The sequence below is a fragment of the Argiope bruennichi genome, chromosome 1 (assembly GCF_947563725.1).
Source record: "Argiope bruennichi chromosome 1, qqArgBrue1.1, whole genome shotgun sequence".
In the NCBI taxonomy this organism is placed as follows: domain Eukaryota; kingdom Metazoa; phylum Arthropoda; class Arachnida; order Araneae; family Araneidae; genus Argiope; species Argiope bruennichi.
This window is the reverse complement of record NC_079151.1, coordinates 17,309,180-17,324,490: the sequence shown is the minus strand read 5'-3', so window position 1 is coordinate 17,324,490 and position 15,311 is coordinate 17,309,180. Positions and strand designations below refer to the sequence as shown.

Sequence of the window (15,311 nt, the reverse complement as noted above, 5' to 3'; positions counted from 1 at the left end):
CCAGTTACCACAGTTAATGGCATGGTAAAAAATGACGTTTGCTTTGAACTTATAAACTTAAAAGCAGTTAATTTCATTAGATCCTTCACTTGATGATAGTTGAGAAGGCAATGGGATATAATGTCTTGAACTCTCTTAAAAAAAATACTTTTTAAAATCATGGCAACTGGCAATTTCTTTATTTTCATTTTGAATTTTACGATGGAGTTGGCCTCTTTTTATCTTCATAAATTTATCTCTTATCATTTATTAAATTATTGAATAATTTCCATTTTTACATTTTGAAAATATTAACTCTTGCAAAAACCTCTCTATTTTTAAACTGCAGAAATTTAAAGCCATAATTTTTTTTTGTCCAAGAGTTTTTAAACGCTATTATGTTTTTCTGTTAAAAAAATTTGATATAAAAATATAACTAGACAATTAGTATTTTATTAGAGCAAACCATTATTCTATCTTTAATATTATGGCAATTTTTCCAAATCTTATGATGATAGTCATCTAGGAGTTGTCAGCCTTTTAAGGTTGTAAATAAAATATTTTTGATAATTAAATATAGTAAATTAGCACAGATTAAAATTTACATTTTCCATCCCGACCATAATGAATATTATTTATTGTTGTATATATAAAAGTCCAAAAGTCAATAACTCCTCTACTGACCCATCACAAAACCTTTCAATCATAATGTCTTGACGAGAAACTAAAATTTAGTTGATAATTACAGTTTGAGAATTTTCAAAATCCTCTTTTTAAATGCTAAAATGATGCTACTCTGTAACTAGGGACACAGATAAAATCTGTTAAATTTTAGTGGTAATTCCCTATTAGAATATTATTAATACTTAAGCTTGATGACGATTGAGTTCCAATAAAATTGTAATTCTCAAATATACTCCTTAAGCTCCAATTTAAACGGTTGCAATTCCCTATAATGGTTAATTATGACCATCTATCAGGAATAGAATTTAAATTCTACTCCATAAATCAGGAGTAGAAATTAAATATAATTGGCATGAACCTGAAATCAGAATACTTGACCATGGATTGTAAATTTTTCTTTCTTTGGTCAACTTAGACCACCTGATCAATCTCTACCTCTAAGGGAAACAACAAATGTATCAAAATAATTTTTGTTATTTTAAAATTTAAGTTGAAAATTAAAAAAATGTGATAAAAATATAGTCAATTCGTTTTCATGTTTGTTTCTTAATTGCTATAATTAAATATAATTTTTAATTTTATTTTTTGATTTTATAAAATTTTCTAAACTTACATTTTCATTATATATGATAACAATTCGTCATCTTTGTTTTGATATTGATAAATTAAGTTTTCTGAATTAATACACAGAATTAATTGGTAATTAATTGGTGTTCCTTTGTATAATTTACATAGGTGTTTTTCTGGGACAATATACATGTCTCTTCCCTCCATCTCCTCTGTCTAAAAACTATTAATTTTAACTCATGTTAAACGTGTGTCAAATGTATAGATTGTACAAACTTCAAATGTTTGTAACACATATATATTGATGATTTCTAAGAATTATCTCACAATTCAAATTTTCAGAATTTTCATTTCTTGTATCAATTATTACTTAAAAACAACATTGACATTCTCAACGAATGATGAAACTCGAATAAATCTTTAAACAAAGTTATTAGCATTTTTAATGTTAAAATATTTCGATTAAAATATAATAGCTTGTTTTTTGTCGAAAGAAATTTTTGAAAATTATTTTACATAATTCGCCTTCCATTCTATAAAGAGGGGAAATAAAAAGAATAGCTCAAAGTAATTTTTATTTTTTCAACAGATAAGGAAACTATTCTGAGTCCCGTCGTGCAGTGTGGCCCACCAGACCTCACTTTCACAAAGCCTCTAATCTTGAGTCTTCCTCACTGTGCTGTGCTGGACTCGCCTGAGAAGTGGACCATCAGCATCTTCAGCAGTGACCCACCTTCGGCAGAAGAGGAGTCACCCGCATGGAAGGTGTGCATTGAACTTTTAAATACACAATATAGCCAATCAGAACTTGAAGAAGAGTAAATAACATCATATACTCTGTTCTATAAAAATTCCATGTGTAAGAATGCACACATCCGCAAATGTCAAATAAAAAGTTATAAAGTTATGAAACGAAATAGCACTTTAAAAATTTTTTATTATTATAAAAAATATTCTTTGAACTGTTTATTTAGCAATTGTTAATCTTTACAAGAGAAATTTAAATTATTGGTTTAAAATATATTGAAAATTGAATAAAATACATTGAAAATTGTTGTGCCATGATATTTCAAGATTTGGAATCGGCTAATAATCTGAGCTTCGAAGATTTAATGCTTAAGTTTTAATATAAAATAGATGGGATGGATATGCAAATAATTTGTAGGCGTGTAAGACTGGGAACTGTATACTCTACTTATAATTCTATTGAATATATACATATTTTAAAAGTGTTACCATGTATGATGTTAGATTGTAAAACCAAACAGTAATATTTCAGTAAATACATGTGTTGTTGCTTTCACAGAATCTGGTTACTGTGGGTCAAGAGACTATTGTGACTCCTCTTTTCTGTCAAGTGGATTCACATCATTGCCATCTGATGACGGAGCAATTAGGGAGGTTCGCCATCGTTGGAGAATCTGTCTATGGACAGAAGGCCGTCAAATCTATTGCCCTAGCAGCCTTCGCTCCTGCCTTCCATTCAACCACAGACTACACAATTCGTGTCTACTGTATAGAAGATACAAAGGCAGCCATACAGGTAACTAGCTAGTTTCACGTTTTTCATATTATTTCCTTGAACATTGCTATTATCGTGATTCAATTTCACTTCAAAAAAATTATTCAACTTCATGATGTACTAAAATCACTTTTCATTTTGTTGAGAAAAAGTATTGTTGAATGAGGAAATAAAGATGGATGTTCTTTTTACAACTCGCTCTTCGAAGGATATCTCAAAGATGAGGATAAGAAGCTTCCGGCATGGTAGCTGGTTCTCTCCTCCCTGGTGGGAACAGAAAATAGTGTGGGGTTGGCTAACCCCCTACCGATGACGGGTTGTACAATGAGAAGAGTTGTACCGTGGTTGGTTATGGATCTTAACGCTCAACAACAGTTCTCGCCTATGCTGTCGTTGTGTTCTGGTCATTCAGATTAACCCGAGTGCCTTAGTGCGGGGCGGAGTAGCTTTTTGGGGTTCCCATTACAACAAAATGTTTATGAGGATATTTCGTTTGGTTAAGTTAATTAAAAAATCAATTAAATAAAATTAAAATTGAAATTTCAAAATAAAATCATTTCTTGGTGCCCATTTCCACCGTCTAAAGCATATCTTTGCCAAATGTGATAAATTTAGGTCAAGCGGTCTGGCCTATAGAGCGCCAACACACACATTCACAATAGAGGTTTCAATATCAGGTTTTGTTGGGTTCCAGATCATGTTGGCATCTCCGGAAATGAAACGGCAGACTGTGCTGCTGAACAGGCAACTTCCGTTTTGACACATGGACTTTCGTATTGTGACGTGAAAAAGTTTATCATTCAATATTTCCATTATACTTGGCAGAAGGCATGGGACCTGCAGATCAACAATAAGTTACATTCCATAAAACCCACAGTTGGTGTTTGGCCGATTATCCTTGTTGACTCGCCTTCGTATAGGACATACCAGTTTCACTCAACGTCATGTGGTGCGAGATGGCACCAAAGTTCTCTACATGTCATATGAATTTTGCGATAAAACACATTTCAACTGTGCCCATCTTTTAATTCTTCTCGTTTAAAGCTTTTTAAATCATCTTCATTAACTTTACAAGACGTGGTCGGTGAGAAATTCCACCCAAACTTTTTTATATTTTTAAAAACCATTGGCTTTTATATTTGTATTTAGTACTTTATACCTTCCTTGTAATGCTTTCTCCGCATCAGTGTTTTATTTAAATTTATTAACATTTTATTATTATTATTATTATTTTTTTTTGCATTTTTATGTTGATACCTTCTGCTTTTATATATTAATATGTGTGTTTTTATAGTTTGTCATTTTAACATTTGCTTGGTGCAGTATGACCAAACAGGGCTCTTGCGCCATAAAACATCACACAAACAATAACAACAACAAAGCACACATTCATTTTTATTATTAGTAGAGATGTAATTTTTTTGTTAAATTTTACCTTCTACTTGCTAATCGAAAGCGGTTTCATATTTAGACCGATGATTAATTATTTTTACTGTTTCAGGGAATGCTTCAGGTGGAGGAGAAATTGCACGGTTCCCTTCTAGACGCCCCGAAATCCATGCTCCTGCAGGATGGAGGATCCAACTTGTGCCTTTGCCTTGAGGACATCTCTCCGGGATGGAAGTGCAAGCCCATGGCGAACTACCAGGTAATAGAATAAATCTCATATTTTGCAAATAATCTGCTTAGCTACATGTTTACTTATTTTTACCTTCCAACACTTTTTATCAAATTAAAAAAATACACATCTTACATGAGACTGTAGTGTAACAGGAAACTAAGTCTTGGTTACATCTTAGAAGATACGATGAAGATTACATACGAGATAGTACAATAGAATAGTGAATCAAAATTATATTAGTATAGACAAATTGATCACTCATAGTGGAATGATAGAAGTGATGCATATTATGTACTATACACATAAAAGTGTACTATTATAGCAGTTATATTACTCTGACAAATTAAAAACTTTCTCCAGTTGTTATGACCACAAAGAAATCCCCATCATGCTGAAGTACCGAAAGACTGATATCCGCAAATTACCGTATGGGTCTTCTCATCAACACAAGATAATTCTCAAAATAGCTCATATTCAGACCTCTCCCGCAGGCGTCCCTATTATAGTCAATTCATTCGCTACTCAAGTAAAATCATCATTCTTGTGTTTTCAAGGGAATTGAGACATGGCATACTGAGCCCTGCTATTTCACGTTCCAAAATCTTACATGCCCCCTCTCCTCCCAATCCTGAGAATTGCCTCCAGGCACAGTATGTCAATCCTTGGGTGTGACAACTCGCTTACATACATTATAATTTGATCTTAAATACTATTAGTAACATCTGCTAATTCACATTAATGTAACTAGGCATCATCTCTGGAAGATTCATTTATTTACTTCGCCATCATTCCTTTATTCTTTTTTTAGTTATTAATAGGATGTATAATTTAATAACTTTAGTATAGAGTTAAAAAAAATTTCGAATTCTTTATTCCATATCATTTGCAAAAATATTCCTCAATCCCATATTTTAACCGACAAATTTTCATTATTAAAAATTTATGCAACAGTTTGAAACATTAACCAAATATAAACTATAAAAATTAATATTGTTTTATAAAATTTTAATGATTATATTTCTAATCTGAGCAGCTTCCAGAATTGCGTTTGCTTTCTGATATTGGAGATTCTGACAGGATTTTGTAACTCACAAATTTATGTATGCGTCTTCACTAGATCATCAATATGTAGTTTAATAAGCTTTATTTTAATATACGCAGTGAGCGAATCTATCATATTTGTAAGCACAAAAATCTCTAGATATTCTTTCTAATGTCTTTGATAATTGCTTAATAGGAAATTCCTTTCCATCACATTTGGAACGGCCGCCAAAACCACCTGCATTGTTCTTTTAAGTTGGAGCACTTGGATCGATCCTTGCAAGCCGTCAGTTGCCACATTCTCGTCTACCAGAGAGGCGTTCAGGCCAACAGACAAGTACTAAGGATCACCACAGATTACAAAGAGGTGGGTACAAAGTACCGTTTCAGTTTGCACAAATGAACAGCCCGTAATTGTGCTTTTTTATCATCAATTTCTAGGTCAGGAATGGAGATTGTTTAAGTTGTGAATTGGTTTAACACTTAAATTGAGTGGTGAATTTAAAGATTCTTTCGCTTATTTTGGGTCAGTTTATTAAACAGGAAAATTAATTAATTGCCTAAGGTCCTCAGACATCAAAGATTTTTTTTTTGCAGTATTTTCAGGGTAATTGTTTGTTGTCATTTAATTAACAGTTGCTACGCATTTGAGTTTATTTAAATTAACCTTTTTCCCTCCGAAAAAAAATTACATGTATTATTATGCATATGTAAATATAAGGATTCCATTTAGTATTTAGAAATCTCAGAAATCGTTTCGAAAACAATGCATCCTGGACAATGGCAGTCAGACTGGACATTTGAATGATAAGGGTTAAAATAAAATAATTTTAAAATTTTAGAAAATTTTCTTAGTATTTTTTTAGATTTTAAAATTTATTTACAGAGAGTGTTCTTTTTTTCTTGTAAGTGACAGACTGATCAATCTATAGTTTTCGCAAATATTTAATAGAATTAAGAAGTGCAACTAGACCAATATGAGCCCTTGCGACAAATAAAAAAAGAAAAAAAAAAGCTATCGACATTAGTATTTAAATTACAACAACAGAAAAAGTTGTGATATATATTACAATGTTTTAAAATTTAAACTATATATTTGATGCGTGATATATCGAAATAAACTCTATTGAAGGTGATCTAAAATCAAATACTATTTCAATTTGTTATAATATTTGTTTCTTAAAAACTGTGATTGAAAGATTTAATTCAAATCTACGATCTAGTTTTGAATACTAAGAAGGGTAGGAGGGAGGTAGGGACACCCTTGCTTTGCTTAAGGGCTTCTACAGACTTTCATTCAGGTCTGTACTTATTGAAAAATTATTGTCAATAAAGTGTTATTGGTTCTCTATCGTTTTTAATTTTGGCACCACCAATAGTGAAGTTATTGAATGGACTAATACATTTAATAAATAAGTAGGTTTATTACCCCCCGACTGACTATTAAGTTCGGAATAAAAATAAGGTTGAAAATTTTGAACTATAGCTAAAGTATGAAAGTACAACTTTATTATACATTTTTTAAAGAAAATTAAACGACATCATTAGATTAAAATAGAAGCAGATAAGATGCTTGAATAAAATGTCTCTTAATGAATGAAAATACAATGTTCACTGATTTTTTTTTCTTCCGAGAATGTTTGTGATGTTCCTGATTGTATGTAAATCCGAATTTTTAAGAATCATAGTTGAAGATTACTTAGAAAAGGTTTAAAAATAAATAAATGAACTGAATGAATTAAATTGCTGTCAGTAATGTTTAAATAGAAAAAGAAGGGATATCTATTTTAGAAAGTTTAGACAATTTCGAATAATATTAATGCTTTATCATACTGTAAATATAATTTCATGATATTCTTTTGTACCTGATATTCAATTATATCTTCATCTGTATCATATTTGATGTTTTTTCCCCGCTATTTTTTAAAACTTTATGGGGAATTATCTGTTTATATTTAAATGATCTAGTAATGAATTAATGGTTCTTATTCTCTTTGCAGAAGTTACCTTCCCCTTCCCAAAGTACAATTGCATCTTCTCTCTCTTCATCCATTATCACCGAGAGCAGCTCAGGGCCTCTGCTCGCCGTCGACCCCACGGAGAACGTCTTCAGGTGAGCAGCTCCTTCCCCCATTTTCGTTATATTTACATTTTGATTACACGCCACTTCTTGCATTTTCCTGCATTCAAGCCAATCATTTTATACTGCAAATAAATTCGCATTTTTTTTCGTAAGCAATATATAATATATATTATTTCAATCTACATAATTCTCGAGATTGAAGAACAAGTAAAAATCATTTTTTAAAAATATATCTGTAATCTACCACATTGAAGTTCATTCAGATGACAACACAACTGAAAAGTTGCAAACTTTTGGTATCTAACTTCACATTGTCTTATACTGTGCTTCAACATCAACTCTTATTTTTCCAATGAAAAAATGAATTCTGAAATGAAGTTGGTGTTTTAAAATTTGAATAAATCTTATAATTATGACTGATTCCTTATAAATATTTTATTTAGTATTTTAGCAACATTGCTTTTATTTTTATTTTTGTATTTAAGTTTAAAACTGAGTTCATTATATATAAATAGGAATTTGATTATTTTTTTTAGGTTGACACCCGACGTTCGCAAACAGCTCTGCATCTGTTTGGATCCTCCCAACAGTAGAGGAAACGATTGGAGGAGACTGGCAGAGGAACTAGGAGTCAATAGGTAACCAGCTGTTATATAATCCAGTAGTCTGATGCAGGAAATGTAACTTAATTTGAAGGCTGTTACTTTTGTTCTTAGGATATTGAATATAAATCTTTCAATTTTGGATGCACTGCATTGTATATCGTGCATTGGTCCTATTCCTTTTATAATATCTAAAAAATAATAGAGACATTGTTTCATTAGTTTTCGAGCTGCTTTTAAAAATTTGTCTTGAAGAATTCTTGTACAATTTATTTACAAGTTGATTCTTCGTCTTCATAGGTACATCAATTACTTTGCCACGAAGAGCAGCCCAACAGACCACATCCTGGACCTATGGGAAGCGCGAGAACAAGAAGCGAACAGTTTGGGCAATCTCCTCAATATCCTAAGGGTGATGGGTAGAGGGGATGCCGTACAGGTGGTTGAGAAAGAAGTCGGGTCCTGGATATGAGATTCTCCCAGCCCAAATCTTGTGATTCTTCCAATGGTGCCTCATGTATATAAGTGGACTTTTACTCACCATTGTAACATATGTAAATAAGGCACATCAGTGGATTGCATTTTTCGACTATTTATAGGGTCCTTGCCCTGACAAACCGAGTGAAATTTCCAAGAGGCTTAGACTGGTTTGAGCCATTGGTTCAAGATTTGTTGTCGTTTGTACTGGATTTTCGTTTCTGAACTTTCCTCTCTAGCTTAAGAATCGAGATTGAATGTGAAAAGAAAAGTTCAGATTCAGTCAATCGTTGTGATTGATTTATAATTTTTTTTTTTTTTAATGAAAGCAAGAAAGTTTTTTTGTTATCAAATTTAGGAGTGCATTTTTTCTTTGCTAAATTATATTTCATTAACAATCAATTAAAAACAATGTTTTTCATTAACACATTCTTCAAAATCATCTTTTTTAAGCTGGCATCCTATTTAGATCAAATATGTATTATGTAAGTGATTAAATCAGGAAAAAATCGACTGAAAATCGATTTTATAAAAAGCTCTGTATCAAATTCTTGACAAATAAAATTAGTCAAGAAGTAAAAATTGAATTATAGAAATATGTGTTGCTTTATATTAAATCATTATTACAAAGAGATTATATTTGGTCTTAAAATAAATTCTGGTGCTAAATTTAAAATGTTTGAAGAATATGTTAATAACACTATTTTTTTTTTCAAGTATTTGGCTCATAACCTACTTGTAAATATCGAAACTTTGGAATTCATATAAAAGATAATTGTATGTACTGAAATTGTTCATGATTCTGTTTTTAATATGACAAAATAATGTTAATATACAAAGCATGAATAAATTGTTACTCCTTAGTAATGAAGCCCTGCATTTTAAAGCACAGATGTTCAGAATTGTATAGGTGGCTAGAAAATGCTAAATACTTTTATTGCTTTGTGTATGTAAATATTTAGTTGGACAATCACAGGTCTTAAAGATTTAGTGCAATAATTTAGTCCAATTTTTGTTTTACTTTTGTCATCAGTGTCTTCCAGCATGAGAATTTCACATTTGCATTTCTCTTATCATTGATTACTTTCCAGTTTTTCAATAATATGACCAGCTTACCTTTTACCTTTAAAATTTTTGGAATACACTTTTTTGCTTATGTCGGTTTAAAATTGTATTCAATTGTAAAAATAAATAAGTTCAATTACTTTTCAAGAATATATGCATAATTTTGCATCTGGTGTGTTAGTTTCAGTTCTCTTAAATAAGAAAAAGTTTTTGCATTACAATATATGGCATTAAAATTTCTGACTTTCCTTCTTAATAAGAATTATTGTTACAAATTTGGCAATAAATTAATTATAACATAAAAACTAATTGCAATTAGATATAAAAATTCCAGCTTCATGAAAACAAGTTTAAATAGATTTTTAAATTAATAAAGTAATAAAGCAGTATTTTTTATGTGATAGAAAGCGCCTTTAAATTCTTACTGGAAAAAAAAACCAAAAACAAAGCAAGAACCAGCGAATGAGAATATTTTATTGAAACACAATTATTTTGTCCCCTCTTCATTTATATCTCTTGGAATCTTTCAAAATAATTATATATATATATATATATATATTGCAAATTTAACATCCTAACTAAACGGATCTTCATTTTGTGGCTCTTCAAAATTTTGCTATTACTCATTTCTTATTTTTTATATTAACGAATGACAAAATATTTGAAGCGCACTTCAATTCAAAATGGTTTCGATAAAACAGAATAAGATAATTAAAATTATAAAATAGAAGTATTATTCCGTTAAACATTAGTTGCATTATCTAATGAAAACATACGACAATTCTGTACATTTTAAAGCGATTATTTGCTAATGTTGACAATCCACAAAATTTTGATTTCATTCGTATAAAATGAAAATTGACTGTTTTTGAAGCCAAATTTCGTCTGTTTGTATCCAAGATGGCGATTATTTAAGGAATATTTTAATGGTTCTCTTCAGTCTAACTAATGTGACTTATTTGTTAACTTAAATATGATCAATCAGTACTATGAATGAAGAATTAAATCTTTGTTACCTGTAACAGTTAAATTATAAAATTAAAATAAAATAAAATTTTAAAATTAATGAATAGTAGAGATTTTTTTGAGCAGAAATAAGTATATCTTTATCATCGCAAAGGTGTTTTTATTTCTCCAAATATATAATTATGACTTAAGAAATAATAAATTCGCCGACATTCCTTATTAAATAACATGTTACATAACAATTCCAATTTAATAGTTCAACTAAAAATTATATCAAAAATTTAACTGTATCTTATTTTTAAATTGGAGAATAAAATGTATTTGCTAGATTAGCATTGGATTCTGATGCGAAGTTATGATTTTCGCGACACCATTGTGATCTTTGTCAGATGATGCACTAGCACCCACAATTACTAAATTCCACTCCATACTTGTTGAAAATTGTTTGATTCCAACACATACGATCTGAAGTATATACATCAGATTATTTGTTAAAATTAGATCTTCAACCCATGACTTTCCAATTACCAAAGCCCTAAGAAGAACAATGAATAATGAATAAAATATTTAAAGAAGTCCTTAATTTATGAAAATTCACATAGCGGATCTGTGACTATCGAATTAATTCATATTGATGAATTACATGATTCTTGTTCATTTAAGAATTTTTGTATGCATTTTTTTTAACTCTGTGGAATGATTGCTTTATGCTTTTGTCTTTGTACTTGTACATTTTGCATTTATTTATTTTTAGCGCATTTCACTTTGAACTTGTGTATATTTTTTTAATGATTTTTTTGTTTTTAATATTTGGAATGAAAAATTTAAGTTAATCTATATAATGTCTTCCAAAATCATTTTCTTCCAAAAAAAATATAGTTTAAAAACTCTTATTCCCTTTCGTTAAGCAGATTTAAATTGAATCCAATATCGCATATGAGCAAAAAGAAAAATGCTATTGGAAAATGACAGATAGATGTCTCAATGGAGTAACTATATGTCATTGTTCAATATTTTATTTCTTTTTGCACAATCATAACTTAAGTATTGTGATAATAGCAGTTTGTTGTTCTGTGTTAACGCTTTTTTCAAATTACACATGCAGTGTTTGAATTTAAGAAAGAGGGAAAAAAAAATCTTAAAAGGAAAGATCAAAAGGTTAAATGTTCAATGATTTAGAATGAAAGAATTCGTTGAAAGTTTATGCAATTAAGGTATCGACAATGTTATTTCGATAAAGAAAAATCTTCTAAGAAATTAATTTTTAAATTTGAGAAATGTTATATTTTCAATATTGAATAAATAGAATTTTACAAAAATTGTTGTATCCTAGAGAAGAAGAAAATTTTATTTTGTACGACAAAGTTGTATAGAGCTGTTAGCGTAGCTGTGTATAAATTCGCCTCGAAGGATGTTATATGCTGTGTTACCTGTTCTGGTGACTTATCACATGTACTTACCTGTATTCACAGCTAGTTAAGCATTGGATAATGTTCATTTTGTATTATATATAAATAAATATATATATATATATATATATATGGACTGTATAATGTCAAAGATTTACAAGAATTAATAAAGAAATTCCATATTTTTTATCTGTAATTTGTATGTGTTTTTCTTTATTACTGGATATACTAATTTACTCTTGGTCATAACAGCGCCGTATTCTTAATATAGAATACAGTATACACCCGAGTATCCGGTTCGCAACTATCTGGCCTACTTTTCTTAATCTTAGTTTCTTCTGTCATAATTAATTGTGAAAAGCACGGCATTGCATTGGCAACATTGCCAAGGCATTGGAAGTGGATGTCTGCTACGATCCTCCTACGTATCGTGTGCAAAATACAAGATATATCCCCTCTTTTTTCATTGTTCTGTCAATGTGTAACGGACATCAATTGTTACCACTGTTCGTGATTATAACTGCACAGGATTCGTAAATTGTTCTTGGAGTATGCTTAATGTTTTTTAAGTATACTACAGTGCAGTGTACAGAATCCATGTTAAAACTGAACAGCTTATATCCTCTAACACTTTTTCTCACCTTTTGCAGTGTAGTATATATATATATATATATATTACCAATACAGAACCTTCTATTTTAATTCGACACGTTACCGGCAACTGCTTTTATATTTCACCGGGGCATGGCCGCGTTCACATATTACGTGGCTTGAGATGAACGGAGGGTTCAATACTCGATAAGATGTGAGAAAATACGTATTGTAACAGTGGGCTTTGTATAAAAATTTTGTCTTCTGTTATTAGCGAACAAAGAAATGAGTTCATAGAACTCCGGTTTATCCGGCTTTTTTGTTATCCGGCCTGTTTTTCCGGTTTGTTATCCTGCCGAGTATCCGGCACATTGGGCCGGATACTCGGGATACTATATGTCATTTTGCTAAATAATACACACGCACGCACATACACACTTATTCAAACGCAGTGATCTTTTTCACTGAATAATTGCAGTTCTTTTTAAGCTAATAAATCATGTATATAACAGAATGAAATTATATTTAAGTAAAAGAAAAAAAAATCTTAACATTCCATTACAATGATTCATATATGTTCACATGCATGCATTTTTGAGCATTAATTTTATTAAGAATCAATTGAAATATCAGTTGAACTATGTGAGTGTTCAGTCATATTTGAAAATCAAAATAATGAATCGAATTTTAACAATTTTTTTTGAAAAACTAATCAAAAGAAATGTCAGGTGAAATTCTCTATTGATCGTATTTTTTTATAATGTGTATATTCGAATTTTATTGTTTTTATAAGTTGAATATGTAATTAATATTTGAACTATCAGTATCCTACTTGACTACTGAAAATTGTAATTTTTATATACAAATGTTTAATAATACTGATTTTTTATTTTAATAAACGTATCTTATAATTACGTTAATGTAACGTTGATTATAAATATGCAACATATACTGCATATTTTACTGAAGCATATTTTATTACAATACCTATAAGTAAAACAACGAAAATTCAGTTTAAAACAGTAACAATGACAACAAAAGAAAGCTTAAGGTTCAATTTTCTAAAATAAATGCTCATAATACAATTTACAAATTTATGACTTTGTAAATATTATTCTAAAAACAGTTCTTTGTGTCAAAAAGATTTCTGACTTTTGCTCTAAGGAACCAGGAAGCTATAACTATAAATGTAAAGTTCTTTCTTAAGTTCCAAATTATAAAAATTAATTTCTTTCTTTAACTATTTCTTTTCTAATTAATTTTTGATTTGTTTCATGAAATGTGTGGCGGAAATTTATATAATATAATATATCACTTTCTCGTTTTATGTAATATAGCACTTAAAATTTATATAATTAATAAAATTTATTAAAAATAATATAAATTTAATATTAATTTATATAAAATTTATACTATTTTTATTATCAATTATCTGCAGATCATTCTTCGTCATTTCAAATTCACATCTCATTCGATTTGCTAAACTTTATATAACCATTTATTTCATAAATTTCCATTTAACTATTTAAGATTTTTCGTGAGTCTAAATGATGACTTTTAATATGTACTAATTGTCACTATTTTCTATAAAAAAATGTATGAAAATAAGCCTTTTTTTAAAAAAAATATAAATGCCAATAAAACATTTGTTTATTGTACATTTTAGGATTTCTTTTATTTTCTAAAAATCTGTGTACATTTTTATGAATCAGTATAAAGCTAGTAGTGAAAACAATTAAACTGAAATTTTTCATTAAAATTAAGAGCCTTAATTACTTTATTAAAATTCATTTGTTGTACTTTCCCCCTTTTTTAAATAAAAAATGAGGTGCGAGTTAATTTTATTAATAAATTATTATTAATTAATTTTTTTCAAAATTTTAAATGGGTAGTAGATCATAATTGAATCAGAAATTTAAAGAAAGCAGCGAATTCCGAAACTGTTTTTTGGGGGGAATAATAATAATAAAAAGTCTTCCAATTTTTCTCATTTATTATTTTTGACCAACATTTTAAATGAGATTTTTGGCATCACTGCTTTTTATGATTTTTTTTTACCCACAATAATTCAAAATGAATTAAAAGAAAATGAAAAAGTAAAAACGGTTGTGTTTCGTATATAGTGTAGGATTAAGTGTTTCTAATTTTGACATCTAAAAGTGACATCAAAAGAAAAATGTAACATATAAATAACAAAGGGATTTATTTACAACAAAAATATATACAAAACGTGTACAATATAACGAAAGTAGTACAGCTACGCTTACATTAAAAACACACACACAATAATATAAATTGCTATTTACATTCACTGTATCAGACAGTAAAGAAAATTTTCATATATATAGTTTTTTATTTCTAGATTTCATTTTAGAAAATATGCATTTGGCACAGATTTTTTTCCCCTTATGTTTCTATCGTAGCGATTTTTCAATAAAAAATGATTGTGTTGCTAAGTGATTAATTTACGTTCAGTCTCAATTTATGAAAAATACCTGAAATTAATAAAAGATTTTAAAAACTCTCAACCTTATGAAATATAATGCTAATAACACTGATACTGAATAATATTGATTACTTAGAACATAGTATCAAATTCAGTTTATAATTACTGTAGATATGCTGTTATTATTTAGCCATCATCATCTCTTTTAAGAAGAAAAACCTTTATACTGTAAGAAAATAGTATATTATAAAAAATATA

At 29.2% G+C, this 15,311-nt stretch overlaps 1 protein-coding gene across 5 annotated transcripts in view; it reads left to right on the top strand.

Moving 5' to 3' along the window:
* Positions 1-12,154, top strand: part of LOC129963467 (netrin receptor UNC5C-like) — a 105,447-nt gene extending 93,293 nt beyond the window's left edge. For all 5 annotated transcript variants that reach the window (XM_056077903.1, XM_056077895.1, XM_056077887.1 and 2 more), the window contains 7 exons: positions 1,820-1,995; positions 2,537-2,773; positions 4,254-4,400; positions 5,611-5,781; positions 7,415-7,527; positions 8,034-8,135; positions 8,400-12,154. In XM_056077903.1, the coding sequence (XP_055933878.1) occupies positions 1,820-1,995; positions 2,537-2,773; positions 4,254-4,400; positions 5,611-5,781; positions 7,415-7,527; positions 8,034-8,135; positions 8,400-8,571 (1,118 nt within the window). In that variant the 3' untranslated portion in view covers positions 8,572-12,154. The remainder of the gene's footprint in view (positions 1-1,819; positions 1,996-2,536; positions 2,774-4,253; positions 4,401-5,610; positions 5,782-7,414; positions 7,528-8,033; positions 8,136-8,399) is intronic.
* The last annotated feature ends 3,157 nt before the right edge of the window (positions 12,155-15,311 follow it).